The sequence below is a fragment of the Orycteropus afer genome, unplaced genomic scaffold, assembly GCF_000298275.1.
Source record: "Orycteropus afer afer isolate SDZICR_OR568_19922 unplaced genomic scaffold, OryAfe1.0 scaffold00923, whole genome shotgun sequence".
NCBI classification, from domain to species: Eukaryota; Metazoa; Chordata; class Mammalia; order Tubulidentata; family Orycteropodidae; genus Orycteropus; species Orycteropus afer.
In genome coordinates this window covers 270,051-285,292 of record NW_006922510.1, presented here as the reverse complement: position 1 = coordinate 285,292, position 15,242 = coordinate 270,051, and the positions used below count along the sequence as shown (strand labels likewise).

The window sequence follows — 15,242 nt, the reverse complement described above, 5'->3', positions numbered from 1 at the left end:
TCAGTTGTGAGGATTTTTATTTTCTTTATGTTGAGGTGTAATCCATACTGCAGACTGTAGTCTTTAATCTTCACCAGTAAATGCTTCAAATCATCTTCACTTTCAGCAAGAAATGCTGTCATCTGCATATCACAGGTTATTAATGAGTCTTCTCCCAATCATGATGCCACATTCTTTTTCACATAATCCAGCTTCTCAGATTATTTCCTTCAGCATACAGATTGAATAAATCTGGTGAAAGAATACAACCCTGACACATACTTTTCCTGATTTTAAACCATGTAGTATCTCCTTGTTCTGTTCAAATGACAGCCTTTTGGGCTATGTATTGTTTCCTCATGAGCACAATTAAGTGTTCTATAATACCCATTTTTTTTGCAATATTATACATAAATTATTATGAGCCATACAGTCAAATGCTTTTGCACACTAAATGAAACACAAGTAGACATCTTTCTGGTGTTCTTTGCTTTCAGCCAGATCTATCTGACATCAGCAATGATACCCCTCATTCCAATTTTACAGGTAGTCTTCGTATTTGTTTCACACTGACTTGTATAATATTGATATTATACAAAATTAAGAGGCATACTAACATTCCCACATTACCAGGATGGTATCAGCCACAGAAAAACAACAATTCTATCTTTAAGGCATATTAAGCATGATCATTTCCCTTCATGTGACTTTTGATGTCCATTACCAGATTATTTACTTTCCTTTCTATGCCACCCATTGTTAAAGGGATTTAATTGAGTGTTACCTTTTGCTAACAAAGGATTTATTTCCTTTTCTGGGAAATCTAATTACATAGTTAATACATAAACTAGGTGCTTGCAATGAACCTCAAACCTAGTGTCCCTTTAAGTCTATCAATAAACACCTGCAATTCACATAACTGTCAAAGGACCTTTATAGAGAATATAAAAATGACACTCATAACTCAACAATAACAACAACAACAAAACCCAATTACAAAAAGGCAAACTATCTAAACAGACATTTAACAACAACAACAACAAAAATGCATGTGGCTTAAAATAAAAATTAAAAGATGATCAATATTACTAGTCATGTTGGAAGTGCAAATTAAAATCACAATGAAATATCACTACACATGTATTATACTTATTGATAGTTATGGGGAGTCATTTGTAATTCATTTTGACCCCAATGTGTGCAGAGTAGAACTACTCCATACAGTTTCCAAAGCTCTAATCTTTTGGAAGCTGATCACCAGGCCTGTCTTCCCAGATGCCTGTAGGTAGGTTTATGTTGATAAGTGTTGATAAGGATGCAGAGCAACCAAAATTCTCATACTTGTGGGAACATATGCACATTATTATAAATTCCAGTAATCACACTTCTCGCTTTTTAACTAAATGAAGTAAAAACCTATATTTACACAAAAACTTGTATGGAAATCTTTAACCCCTAATACCCATTGCCATTGAGTTGGTTCTGACTCATAGTGACCTCATTGGGTTTCCAAGGCTGTAAATCTTAACAGAAATGTTGTTGTTGTTGTTATGTGCCGTCGAGTTGGCCCTGACTCATAGCGACCCCTCCTTGGGTTTCCAAGGCAGTATCACTACGGAAGTAGGATTGCCCAACCTTCCTTCTGAGGAGTGGCTGATGGGTTTGAACGGCCAGCCATCTGGTGAGCAGTCAAGTGCCTTAGCCACTATGCTACCAGAGCAGAAATAGATCGCCTCATTTTTCTCACATGGAGCAGCTAGTGGGTTTGAATCAATGACCTTCTGGTTAACAGCTAAATGTCTCATGCCTTACACCACCAGAGCTCCCTTGGAAATATCTATGCATGCACACACTCGCTGTCATCAAGTCAGATCCTACTCATCATGACCCCCCCTAGGATTTCTGTGGTGGTAGCACTACGGAAGTAGACTCCCCAATCTTCCTTCCAAGGAGTGGCTGGTGGGTTTAAACTGCCAGCATTCTGGTTAGCAGTCAAGTGCCTTAGGCACTACATGAGAGACTTTATTTGTAATTGCTACACACCGGAAACAAACTCATGTTCCTCATCTAACAAGTGGATAAATATACTGTGGTAAGTCCACAAAATAGAACACTACATATTAATGAAAAGGAATGAGCTACGAATACATATAAAAAGATAAAAAAAGAAAGATCAAATGTATTATTATTATGTTAGACTGGGTTCTCTAGAAAAACAAAACCAATAAAGCTTATATAGAGAGAGACAGAGAGAGAAATTTATCTTAGGAAAATGGCTCACACACTTATAGAAGCTGGCAAGTCCCAAGTTCTTCGATGAAATGTCAAGCTGGAGGCTTTTCCTGACTCTTGCAGCTGCAGGAGCTGAGGAGCTCAAAGTTGGCAAGCAGTGTATTGGCTGTTGACTCCAACAAATGATGAATACAAGATCTCCGGGCTGAATGTTGGATTGTTAGCTCATGAATAGCTGTAGGCAATACAACAGAATCCCAATCCACAGAGAAAGGTATCTTTTCCCAGAATGTCCATAGATACACTGAAAGCAGCCACGCCCCTAGAGAAACTCCCTTTCAACAGATTGGCTGCTCAAAACATAATCATCTGATCCCATCATGGGAATAACCACATCACCACAGCTTAAACCACACAGAATTGTGGTCCAGCCAAGTTGACACACAGCTCCAACTATCACAGTCCACCCCTTGTCAACTTGACAGTTGTACACATCTTCTTAACCATATATAATTTCTAAATAAGGACAATTATAAAGTCATATTTGTGCCTAACATGATACGCTAACACACATACAACCAAAATGCATTAACCTTATTTACATTTCACAGTTCATAACAGAAGGAAACAAAAATATTTGATGCACATATACAATGAAGAAATATAACAATCACAGTCCTCATTTCTGCAGCTGGTCACATGGTCGTAGCTGATATTCAGAACTACCTTCTTCCACCACTCATTTTGTATTTACCTTGCCCTCTGCAAGCATCTCAGCTGGGTATTGTTCTTTGCCTGGTGGGATGACCCAAACCTTCATTCCTGAAGGGTCTGGGCTGTTAGCAGTCATATCAGAATTGGGTTGCTGTAATTTTCCATTGGCTTTAATCACAGGGCATGGTAGTACTAAGAGACATCCTAAAGAATCTCCTCTATTCCAGACATATTCTTCTATACCTCCACTGTATAAAGCCAATCAAATTTCCCCTTAGTAATTAGGATCTATCACACTAGATAGTACAGTAATGTCCTTCTTAGTTTATTGATCCAGAGGCATGAGGAAGCCAAAATGGCCAGGTGGCATTCTTAATTTTCAGTTCAATGCAATCAGTATTGTGTCTCTAGGTGGGAGTGTTCCTCACTTTGGGACTAAGATCTCCAAACCTGCAAAGCATAGGGTAGCAGAGACAGGAGGGAAAATTTTTTTGAGTGGGTCACTAGGGGTAATAGTGGTACCACTCCTGTTTCCACCCTTTGGTTCCTGGACCTGTGAATCCTGGCTATTGGAGAAACAGAACTATATATTGGATGCTGGTTTAGAGCATATACATCCCCCTAGAGGACATTGCCCTAACCCTTCAAGGTATTGCCACCTAGCTGGTGTCATAATTGTGTTTTCAGGAGGGCATTCCATTGTTCTATCAAGCCAGCTGCTTCAGGAAGATGGGGAACATGGTAAGACCAGTGAATTCCATGAGCATAAGCCCATTGCCATACTTCATTTGCTGTGAAGTGAGTTCCTTGATCCAAAGCAATGCTGTGTGGGATACCATGACAGTGCATAAGGCATTCTGTATGTCCACGGATGGTAGTTTTGGCAAAAGCATTGCATGTAGGGAAGGCGAATCCATATCTAGAATAAGTATCTATTCTAGTAAGAACAAAACACTGTCCTTTCCATGATGAAAGTGGTCCAATGTAATCAACCTGCCCCCAGGTTGCTGACTGATCATCCCGAGGAATTGTTCCATATCACAGACTCAGTGTTGGTCTCTGCTGCTGGCAGATTTGGCACTCAGCAGTGGCAGTAGCCAAATCAGCTTGGTAAGTGGGAGTCCATGTTGCTGAGCCCATGCATAACCTCCATCCCTGCCACTATGGCCACTTTGTTCATGAGCCCATTGAGTAATGACGGGAGTAGCTAATATGCTATTTTGCATATTAATGTCGCCACCTCACACCATGGATTAGTAGGGCCCTCTTTACTAACAGAGGTAGGGTCACTAGAGTCTCTAAGAATAATCAAACTGGAGAAACAATTTAGGAAGCCCATCCTTATGATTTTGTCTCTCTAGAACCACCCCACTCTTGGTACCAAATGTGTTAGACTGGGTTCTTCAGAGAAACAAATCCAGTAAAGCTTATATAGATAGAGAGAGAGAGAGAGAGAGAGAGAGAGAGATAGAGAGAGAGAGAGAGAGAGAGATTTAGGAAAATGGCTCACACACTTATAGAAGCTGACAAGTCCAAAGTTCTTGGATCAAAGTCAAGCTTTAGGCTTTTCCCAACTTGTGCAGCTTCAGGAGCTGAGGAGCTCAAGGTTAGGAGGCAGTATACTAGCTGTTGACACCAAGAAATGAGGAATCCAAGATCTCCAGGCTGAATAGTGGGTTGTTTGCTCATGGACAGTTGTAGGTAGCACAACAAAATCCCGATCCAGAGGAATGTCTCTTTTCCCAGGATGTCCATAGATATACTGGAAGCAGGCAGCACCCCTAGTGAAACTCCCTTTTAACAGATTGGTTGTTCAAAACATAATCATCTGATCCCTTCCTAGGAATAACCACATCACTACAGCTTAAACCACACAGAATTGTGGTTCAGTCATGTTGACACACAGCTCCAACTGTCACAATTATGCCAAGTAAAAAAAAAGAAGGCCAACTATATACTACATGATTTAATTTATGACATACAGGAAAAAAAAAGTTAAACTTTTGACACAGAAATCCTATGAGTGGTTGTGCTTGAGGGATGGACTAAAAATGGCCATGGGATAATTTTTAGAGTGGGAAGAGTCTTCTGCATCCTGATTAGGTCAATTATTTAAGTCGACAGTGAATTTGGGATCAGGAATATTTCATGAAAGCATGTTAAAAATGGCATTCTGTTGGTCTTAGAATATGAGCAAGACTAGTGTCAGTAAACGTTGTTGTTGTTGTTATTATGTGCTGTTGAGTCGGATCCGACTCATAACGACCCCTCCTTGGGTTTTCAAGGCATTATCTCTATGGAAGTAGATTGCCCAACCTTCCTTCCCAGGAGTGGCTGGTGGGTTTGAACTGTCAGCCTTCTGGTTAGCAGTCAAGTGCCTTAGGCACTATGCTACCAGAGCTCCTTGTCAGTAAATACTAAATGAAAAAAAAAAAAAAATCATTAGGAAAAAACCTTAGTTACTTAAATATCAAAATGAATAATCTTGATTAAATGAAGGGAGCTCTGGTTGCATTCATATAATTTGTGGAAAAAGGATGAGCTAGTGATCACAGAAGCTATTTTCTACTGATCAAAGGAGCCTAATTCAGGAAACAACCTTGAGGAACTAGTACGCAAAGCATATAAGTAAGACATAAAGGAGCATCTGTAACTCAAGGTGGCCCCATATTTAATATGGATTCCTGAGTCTGTTAAAGGCACACAACTGTGATATTCTGTATTCCCTTCCATATCCCACAGATAGATACCTATCAGAGATACTTCCACTTTTAGCTATCTTCTCAGCAAGAGTGTATGTATGCTACTGACCTCACTTTTTGTTCTTCATTGCTATACATTAAAGTACAAGTTTTCTTTTAGTGAATATAAATGTTAAGGATAAATATTTTCTCATATGATAAGTATTTTCCACTCTTTTTACTTTATGAACTAAAATAACACGTGATATATTTTTCCATCTTACAAACATAATTTTACAGTTTTTATGCATTAAATAATACCTGTATTTGTTACATGTTGTGGTTGTTATGTGCCGTCGAGTTGGCCCCGACTCATAGTGACCCCTCCTTGGGTTTCCAAGGCAGTATCACTACAGAAGTAGGATTGCCCAACCTTCCTTCTGAGGAGTGGCTGGTGGGTTTGAACCGCCAGCCTTCTGGTTAGCAGTCAAGTGCTTTAGCCACTATGCTACCAGAGCTCAGACTTCCCTAAGGTAGTCCTTGAGGAGATCTTAATGCTGAAATGTGTGTCACTAGAGCTTCATATACTGTGCAAACACAGGCTTTGAGTCAGATTAAAAAAAATTTGCATCCTGATTGCACCACTGGGTAGCAACCTTTAACCCTCCTGAGCTTCAATGTACCTATCTGTGCAGTGAAGATAAAATACATCTTCATTCATGATTGCATATAATAAAAAGGTAATGAATCTAAAGTGTTTGTCTTAGTCATATTGGCTGTAATCATTATAATACTAAGATGAACATCTTTAAAAGTATTATAACTTCAAGATTTAATGTTCATCTTTATTATTAAAATCCCTGGCCATAAACCCTTCTTCTTCCCCAGTTTATTGTTTATAGTCAAAAGTGAAATAACACAAAATGATGCCTGGAGTCACAAAGGCCAGAAAAAGCTGGAATTGGAATAAACAAGAAGCTCACTACATTCAAAACATTTATTAAAATGAACTTACTGATTCTGTTTTGTTTTGTTTGGGGTTTTATTACAACACAGTTTGATGTGAAGACATTGCTTATCTGGAAATGTAATATATTCTCTTATTCAGAAATGCTGCCCTGATAAATCTCCCTTACTAGAACGAAAAGGACTAAACATTTAAAAATAAGGTATAAGGACTTCTGTTCTTTTTATGAAAAAATATTGCCTTACATTAGCACATTTCTTTACTTCTTTAAGGACAATGTAATTCTTTTGATTGAATCATTGAAGGCTTGTTTTACTTGCTTGTTCCTCAGGGTGTAAATGAAGGGGTTCAGCATAGGGGCGATGGAAGTTGTGAGTATTGTTACACCCTTATTAATGGCCACTGAATTTTTTGCTGTAGGTTTCACATAGATGAAGATGCAGCTTCCATAGGTGATGGAAACCACAATCATGTGGTAAGAGCAAGTAGAAAATGCCTTTTTCCTTTGCTGGACAGAAGGGAAGCGTAGAATGGTCTCAATGATGTATACATAGGACAGAATAACACATACAAGTGTCAAGACAAAGGTCACCACAGCACAAACTATGACTACCTGCTCTATGAGCCATGTTTCAGAGCATGAGATCTTTAGCAGAGGGGATATATCACAACCAAAATGGTCAATGATATTAGAGTCACAGAATTCCAGATTTAGGCCCAGGCCAAGTGGTGCGACTAAGATCAACAAGGCAGCTGTCCAGCAACAAAGAATGAGTTTTTTACAGACCTTGTTATTCATAATGGTCACATAATGTAGGGGCTTGCAGATGGCTACATATCTGTCATAGGACATGGTTGCCAGGAGAAAAAATTCTGTAACACCAAAGAAGTCAGTAAAAAATATTTGAATGACACAATTGTCATATGTGATTGTCTTGTCCCCGGTTGATAAATTGTACAAGTATCTGGGAATACAGGCAGATGTAAATGAAATTTCTAAGAAGGAGAGGTTTTGCAAGAAAAAGTACATAGCAGTTTTAAGGTGAGAATCAATGAAGGTGAGGGAGATGATTGTCAGGTTTCCAGTTACACTCAGCAGGTAGGTGATCAATAGAAAAATGAAAATCACAACCTTCAATTGAGGGTCATCTGTCAGTCCCACCAGAATAAATGTTGTTACTGTGTGGTTTCTCATAGTTGGCTTCTGATTTCTATTCAACCTGTATCATAATTTGGAGGTAAGCTATATGAGGAAAATTATATTAACACCACGTAGCAATAATGTATAGCTCAACAAACTATGAAAACCATTTCACATGCAATTATTCATTAATTTAGTTATAAATACCATTACACTAGTAGCATAGGTCCCACAGCCGTATGTTTTTGCAATTTTAATAAGTATTTATTAAAAATCATATTACTTTATTTGTGCCACATTCCTACATATTCTTTTCTTTCTTTTTTTTTCACATCTTTTTATGCAAAATTTATATTTTATCTTTATCTATATATTTTATGAAAGATACCATGCAGTTTTGATTGCTAACTGAAGATGAATCCTAAGGCAAAAATCTTAAACTTCTTGAACAATTTTATTCAAGAAATATGTACATTTCTATTAAATTTATTTTAAAAAATTGAGTTTTCTTCTCTAAACACCTTTATTGTCCTTTACCCCTTTCCCTTCCTCTCCCTCATGAAACCTGTCTAAATTGGTTCCTCTTTTGCAGGACACAGTGTTTTAATGGGATATTTTTTGTATAGATGTTAAGCTACGTTGGGCACAGCATAAATATGGTTGTACAAAATCATCACGCAAGTTTTAAATTATCAATCTGTTTAATTAAGATTGAAACACACCTCAACATCTTGCATCTTGTATACATATACACACACACACACAGAGATATATATATATATATATAAAATTTCAAATACTATTCACACTACCCTACTTGCTTTCACTGTTCTTCAGTTTTGTCGTCTATAAAATGGAATTATCCTGCATTTATAATTTTTGAAAATTGAACCAGTCAAACCTGTGTGAGGTGGAATTTGATAGGACTGCCTTATTTTTCTGATTATCAAAAATTTTCAGCCTTTGATAAAGTACAGTCTTACCAGTTTTCTATCACTCTCTACTGGAAAATATATGCATTTCTTGCTGACAGGTTTCCTCTTTATACAGATTCCAGCTTTCACAAGTTTTACTGTTTAAAGAACTTAGAATATATATAAAAAAAATTTATTTGTCATTTGAACTTTACTTCCATGCGGCTCTGACATTGCAATGTAGATGTTGACTAATATATATGTATTAACAATCTCAATGACTTGTCAACAATGATTTCCTTTTTGTTAGTCACTAACCATTTGCTTTTTATCACATGTAATTCCACTTTGCCCCACCTTTCAAATGAAATAGCTTTGGTAAAAATTTATCAATGAACTTCTTTTTATGGTATACAATATTAAAAGACTTCTATTTCTAATGTATACCTTTGACCACAGGAGCTCTGGTAGCATGGTGCCTGAGGCACATGACTGCTAACCAGAAGGCTGGCGGTTCCAACTCACCAACCAGTGCTTGGAAGGAAGGTTGGGCAATGTACTTCCATAGTTATACTGTCTTGGCAACCCAAGGAGGGGTTGCTATGAGTTGAGGCTGACTCGACGGCACATAACAACAAACAACAAAAATCTTTGACCACACACTGTTCATAACATTCTCTCATAACTTAGTTTAACATCACACATATGCCTTTCTTTCCTCTCTCCTTACTGATCTATAATTTCTGAGTGTTTATTTTCTTGCTTGTCTCTAATATGTTTATATTTCACAGTCTTCTCTCATAACAAACACACTCTCATTGTATTTTTCCTTGAACTCTTAATATTTAATTTCCAAAAAACAATTGCTCTCCAGAATCTCAGGAATATAGTCAAATACATAACAAACATAAAAGTCCACAATTCATCCTACTTCTTTCCCTCATTTTCTTAAAATCAATCTACTAGGTTTGGACAGGTATTGAACTAATCACTTTGAATAGTTTATTTATCTGGAGTACTCTTTCCTCAGATACTCTCTATTTCCTCACTTAACTTGTTTCCCAAACCCAGTTTCATCTAGGATACAAATAGTCCATGCATGGTGTTTACTTTAAACTTCTCTCTTAGGAAAGAGACAAAACTTATGCATGTGGTGGGTGCCATTAATATAGCTAGTGATTCTTACTACTCTCTTAGCGCTACCCTGAGAATGTACATTGTTTTGAGATCAAGAGGATGTATTTTTACTAGTGTAGTGTCCACAAATAACACAGTTCGAGATGTATATTCTATGCCTAAAAAAATAATGCTGGGAAAAAAATATATAAGTCAAACAGAACTATCTTATTCCTTATTTGGTATTTACCTGAAAATTGGTGGGATATTAAACTTATTCTGTCCCAGAGTTTAACATTTTCACTTTTTTATTTTTGAAGATTTTTTTTTGTTTTGTTTTCTATTGAAGTTCAAATTACCTGAAAGAAGCTATCCTTTGACTGTATCTACCACCTTCACTCCCGACAATCATCATAACTGGCTTCTCCTTACCTTGGCTGCCAAACAGAAGAAAAGTCGTATGTTCTTTGATGCTGTGTTTGCCTCCCTGCTGCATCCGTCAGTAGGATATGAAAACCCGAACTCACAGACTTTGAAGTTCTGAATTTGTGACAATATCTTCTGTATAGATGTTTTCATGACTATCACAAGTTAAATACTACACCAATTACTTAAAACCTTTTCAAACTTACCGTGTGTCAAAGCTCTAGAATTAAATCTCAGAAATTATAGTCACTATTTTGGTTTATCATACACAAGGGGTAGGCACTTGCCTATGGTTTGTTTGAGAGCTGGAAGGTGCCCAGAGAAGGTCAGTCTACAGCTGACATTTCCAAAAGATCACCTTGCGATGCAGAGAAGGATCACGTGTGCAGCCCCCCCTCTCTCCTTCAATCTACTTCTTCTCGATGTACAGCCCTGTGCTTCTCTGTGACAACAAACACAGCTGGCTGACTTTGAGTAGTGCTCACTTCTAAAAAAAATAATGATCATTTCAGTCATTAGAATTTTAATTTCGTGAGAAATATGACATTATAATGCAGATGTTGAGTAACTAAGTCAACTAAATCATTATCATCTGATTATTATTTAAGGAACCTTGGTGGTTCAGTGGTTAAACACTTGGCTGCCAACTAAAAAGTGTGCATTTTGAACCACCAGTCACTATACTGGAGATAGATGTGAAAGTGTAAAGATTACAGCCTTGGGAACCTTATGAAACAGTTGAAATCTATCCTATAGGGTAACTATGAATTAAAAATGACTTGACAATGCGATTACTATTTATATTGTATTTGAAATATTTTAAAACCAAAATTTCTAATGAGAGATTCAGTAGAAGCAAAGGTGTCAATTGGATTTTTTCTTCTCATAAGGGAAATAACTGTTTCTTCATTTTCTTCAAGATAGACTACCTTTAGATGACTTCCTACTTGTTGCATAAAAATGATCATACCAATGAGAGAAACTGTCCAAGAATAATGCATTCTAAAATGTCATTTCATGAAGATTCATATTAAAACTAAGATGTTTCAGTCTTATACCAAAAAAACAAACCAAAACCAAACTCACTGCTGTCAAGTTGGATCTGATTCATAGTGACCCCTCTTTGGGTTTCTGAGGCATTATCACTATGGAACTAGATTGCCCCATCCTCCTTTCGAGGAATGGCTGGTGGGTTTGAACCTCTAGCCTTCTGGTTAACAGACAAATGCCTTAAGCACTATGCTACCAGAGCTCCCATCAGTCAGAGTAAATCTATTTTCCAGATACAAAGATGACCTTTTTGTGTAAAATTTAACTAAAATTACAGGATTTGTCATGCTTCATACTTCTGGCAGTTAACCATAGCCTCTCTCTTTGAGGTGTTTAACTATAACAATTCTTACAGTTACAAATTTGAAAATGTAAAGTTGAAAACCAGCATGACAATTTCTAATCACTGCAGATTCAATCCACACTCACAGTTCCAGCAGTCTTGAGTGACTTGAGTTTTCTATCTTCAATCTCTTGCATAAATCTCCTCATGATAGACATGCTGTCATTAGGCCAGGATATGTTTTATTTTATTTTCCATCATTTTTGAAAATCAACATTAGTACAGAGGAACTCCTGCTAACTTATGGGAAAGTTGATGTTCTAGACTTGTTTGCTTAGAAAGTTTTCTAATTACAAGCTTAATATGTGTTTTGTCTGCCAAGTTCACAATGAACATAATAAACCAAAGGGCCCATGGTGACCTAGGTTCCAAAAGTACTAATGTGTCATCAGTGTAATGAACTTTGAGGGGAAAAAAATGAAACTTAACAAGATAAGAATAGGGACATGGCCTGTAGAGACTTGAGAAATCTTCAGATAATTTAAAATAGACTGGATGGAAAACAGTAAGAATTCAATTAAAAAAAAATGTAGCCAAGTTTTTTTTAAGCTAATTCCTATCTTAGAAGGTTGTTTTCTCTTTTATCAACTTGTATAAAAGTAATAAATTACATATTCCTCAGACAGTTGAAGAAGTTTTCATGGCATAATTGTTAAAACTCTTGGCTGCTTACCGAATGGTTGATGGTTAAAACCCACAGCAGCCCTACCGGAGAAAAATATTGCAATCTGCTTTCCTAAAGATTTACAACCTTGGAAATCCTATGAGGCAGCTCTACTCTGTCCTACAGGGTCTCTATTATCAGAATCAGGTTTATGGCCACAAGTTAGTTTTCCTGGTTTCTAAGGCATTTGATCAGACAACAAAGCCTAACAAACAGGAAAAAAAAAAAAAAAAAAAAGGGAACAAGGAAATAGCTCTAAAATGTGTAATAAATACTAATATTATTGAGCTTATCCTTCCATATTTTCCTTCTGCAAATATACTCATACATGTCATACGTATATTTATCTTTTGAGGTTCATTTAATTTTACTCCATGGTATTAAAGTATCTTCAGATTCTGTTCCTAGTATGTTGTTATTGTTGTTAGGTGCCATCAAGTTGGCTCTGTCTCATAGTGACCCTATGTACAACAGAATGAAACACTGCCCAGGCATGAGCCTTCCTCACAGTGCTTGCTATACCTGAACCCATTGTTGAGCCACGCTGTCAATCCATCTTGTTGAGGACCTTCACCTTTTCGCTGACCCTCCCCTTTACCAAGCATAATATCCTTCTCCAGGCAATGGTCCCTCTGTTAACATGACCAACATATGTGAGATGAAATCTGGCCATTCTCATTTCCAAGAAACATTCTGGTGGCACTTCATCTAAGACAAATTTGATCATTCTGTTGGAAGGCCGTGGTATTTCTAGTATTCTTCATCAACACAATTCAAAAGTATCAATTCTGTTTTGGTCTTCCTTATTCATTGTCCAGCTTTCACATGCATATGAGACAATTGAAAATACCATGGCTTAGGTCAGGCACACCATAGTCTTCAAAGAGAAATATTTGTTCTTCAACAGTTTGAAGAGATCTTTTGCAGCAGATTTTCCCAGTACAAAATGACACCTGATTTCTTGACTGCTGCCTCCATGGATTTTGATTGTGGATTCAAGTAAAATGAAATCTGACAACTTCAATCTTTTCTCCATTTAACATGATGCTGCTTATTGGCCCGGTTGTGAGGATTTTTGCTTTCTTCCAAAACTAAAAGTCATGTGATGTTATGTTCAAAGTATCTAAATAAAAATAATGTTGAGAATATACTATATATCTATTAAAATTATTCTTCAAAAATTAAGGAGTAATTAAAACATTCTGGATAAAGAAAAGCTGAGAGAATTTTTCACTAACAGACCTGCACTGTAAGAAATATTAAAAGAAGACCTTCAGACTGAAATAAAAGAACACAACAATAATTCAAATCCATGTGAAGATATAAAAATCACTGGTAATGGTAACTACATTGGTAAATATTAAAGATATAATCAATGCACTTTTTTGCTTGTAATGTTTTCTTCACTAATCTGGTTTTGGAATCAACTGCCTAAAGCAATAATTATAAAAACTGTGCTGATGGACTAATAATGGTTAACATGTAATTGGCATATCTTCCCAAATGAATGAAGCATGAAAATAGCTATATTAAATCAAAATAATTGTTCACTATTGAAATTAACTTGATATGAATCCAAACCGAATAGTTTTATGTTAGAATGTTAATTCTAACTCCCATTGCAATAACAAATAAATTAGTTTTAAAACATAATGAAGAATAAGAGAATTTAAATTGTTCACTAAAAATCTCCCTTTAATGTAAAAGAAAATAATTATGAGGAAATATGTAACACAAATTACATAACAAATATAAAACAGACAAATGACAGAAAAAACCTACCATATCAGTAATTAAATATGAGTAAATTAAACATTCTTGTCAGAAGAACAAGATTGGTAGAATTGGTTGAAAATGAAAAATTCCTACACTTTGTTGTCTACAAGAGGCATGCTTTATGCCTACAAACACAAATAGGATGGAAGTTAAAAAAAGAAAAATCATAACAAAAGTAGCAACCAACAGAGACCTGAATTGGCAATGCTAATGTTGGACAAATTAGACCTTATGAAAAAAGAAATATTACTAAAGTCAAAAAGGGACATTTTGTAATGATGAAATGGTCACTCCATCACAAAGACACAATATTTATAAACATATATGCACCTAACTACAGAACTCAAAGATATATTCAGAAAGAGAGAGAGAGAGAGAGAGAGAGATTGAGCACTCTGGTAGTATAGTAGTTAGGGCGTTTGACTGCCAAACAAAAAGTTCTGTGTTTCGAACCCATTAGCTGTTCCACAGAAGACAGATGGGGCAGTCTTGCTTATGTAAAGATTTATAGCTAGGAAACTCAGCGGGTGTCACTATGAGTCAGAATTGATACCTACACACACACACACATGTGTATATGTATATGTGTATATATATATGGTGGGGGGACGGGTGTTTGTGTTATTTTTGGTAATGGGAAAAGTGGCACTGAATGTAAACGTAGGGAGTCAGCATCACTCACTCTCACTGTTGTCGAGTGGGATCCAACTCACAGTGACCCATCTTTCTTGGCTTTCTGAGGAGGTGTCACTATGGAAGTAGATTGCCCAATCTTCTTAGGACCAGCTGGTGGGTTTGAACTGCCTGCCTTCTGGTTAGCAATCAAATGCCTTAGGCACTATGCCATCAACCAGTAAGTGAAGTAAATGATGTAACAAAGAAGCACTTGAGAAAAAGATGCCTGTACTAAATAATTTGACATATATAATAAGATGGCAACAAGGAGTTCTGCTGGTGCAGTGGTTAAACCATTCAGTTGCCAACCAAAAAGTCAGTGGTGCAAGCCTACCAGCCACTCTGCTGGAGTAAGATGAGACAGTCTGCTTCTGTAAAGATTACATCTTTTGGAACCCTATGGGGCATTTCTTCTCTGACCTAAAAGGTCACTAGGAGTTAGAATTGACTAGATGGCAATGGGTTTAAGATAGCAACAACCCCTACAAATATTAAAAAGTGAATGAATCACATATGGATAGGTATAGGCATATAAGTATACCGCTATATATATATATGTAAGAA

General features: G+C 36.7%; 1 protein-coding gene across 1 annotated transcript; it reads right to left on the bottom strand.

The window, feature by feature from the left end:
* Positions 1-6,832: 6,832 nt before the first annotated feature.
* Positions 6,833-12,571, bottom strand: LOC103212331 (olfactory receptor 6C2-like). The gene is made up of 2 exons (XM_007958317.2): positions 12,554-12,571; positions 6,833-7,795 (listed from the first exon to the last, which is right to left on the bottom strand). The coding sequence occupies exons 1-2, from the start codon at positions 12,560-12,562 to the stop codon at positions 6,833-6,835; spliced, it is 972 nt and encodes a 323-aa protein (XP_007956508.2). The 5' UTR covers positions 12,563-12,571.
* Positions 12,572-15,242: the final 2,671 nt, after the last annotated feature.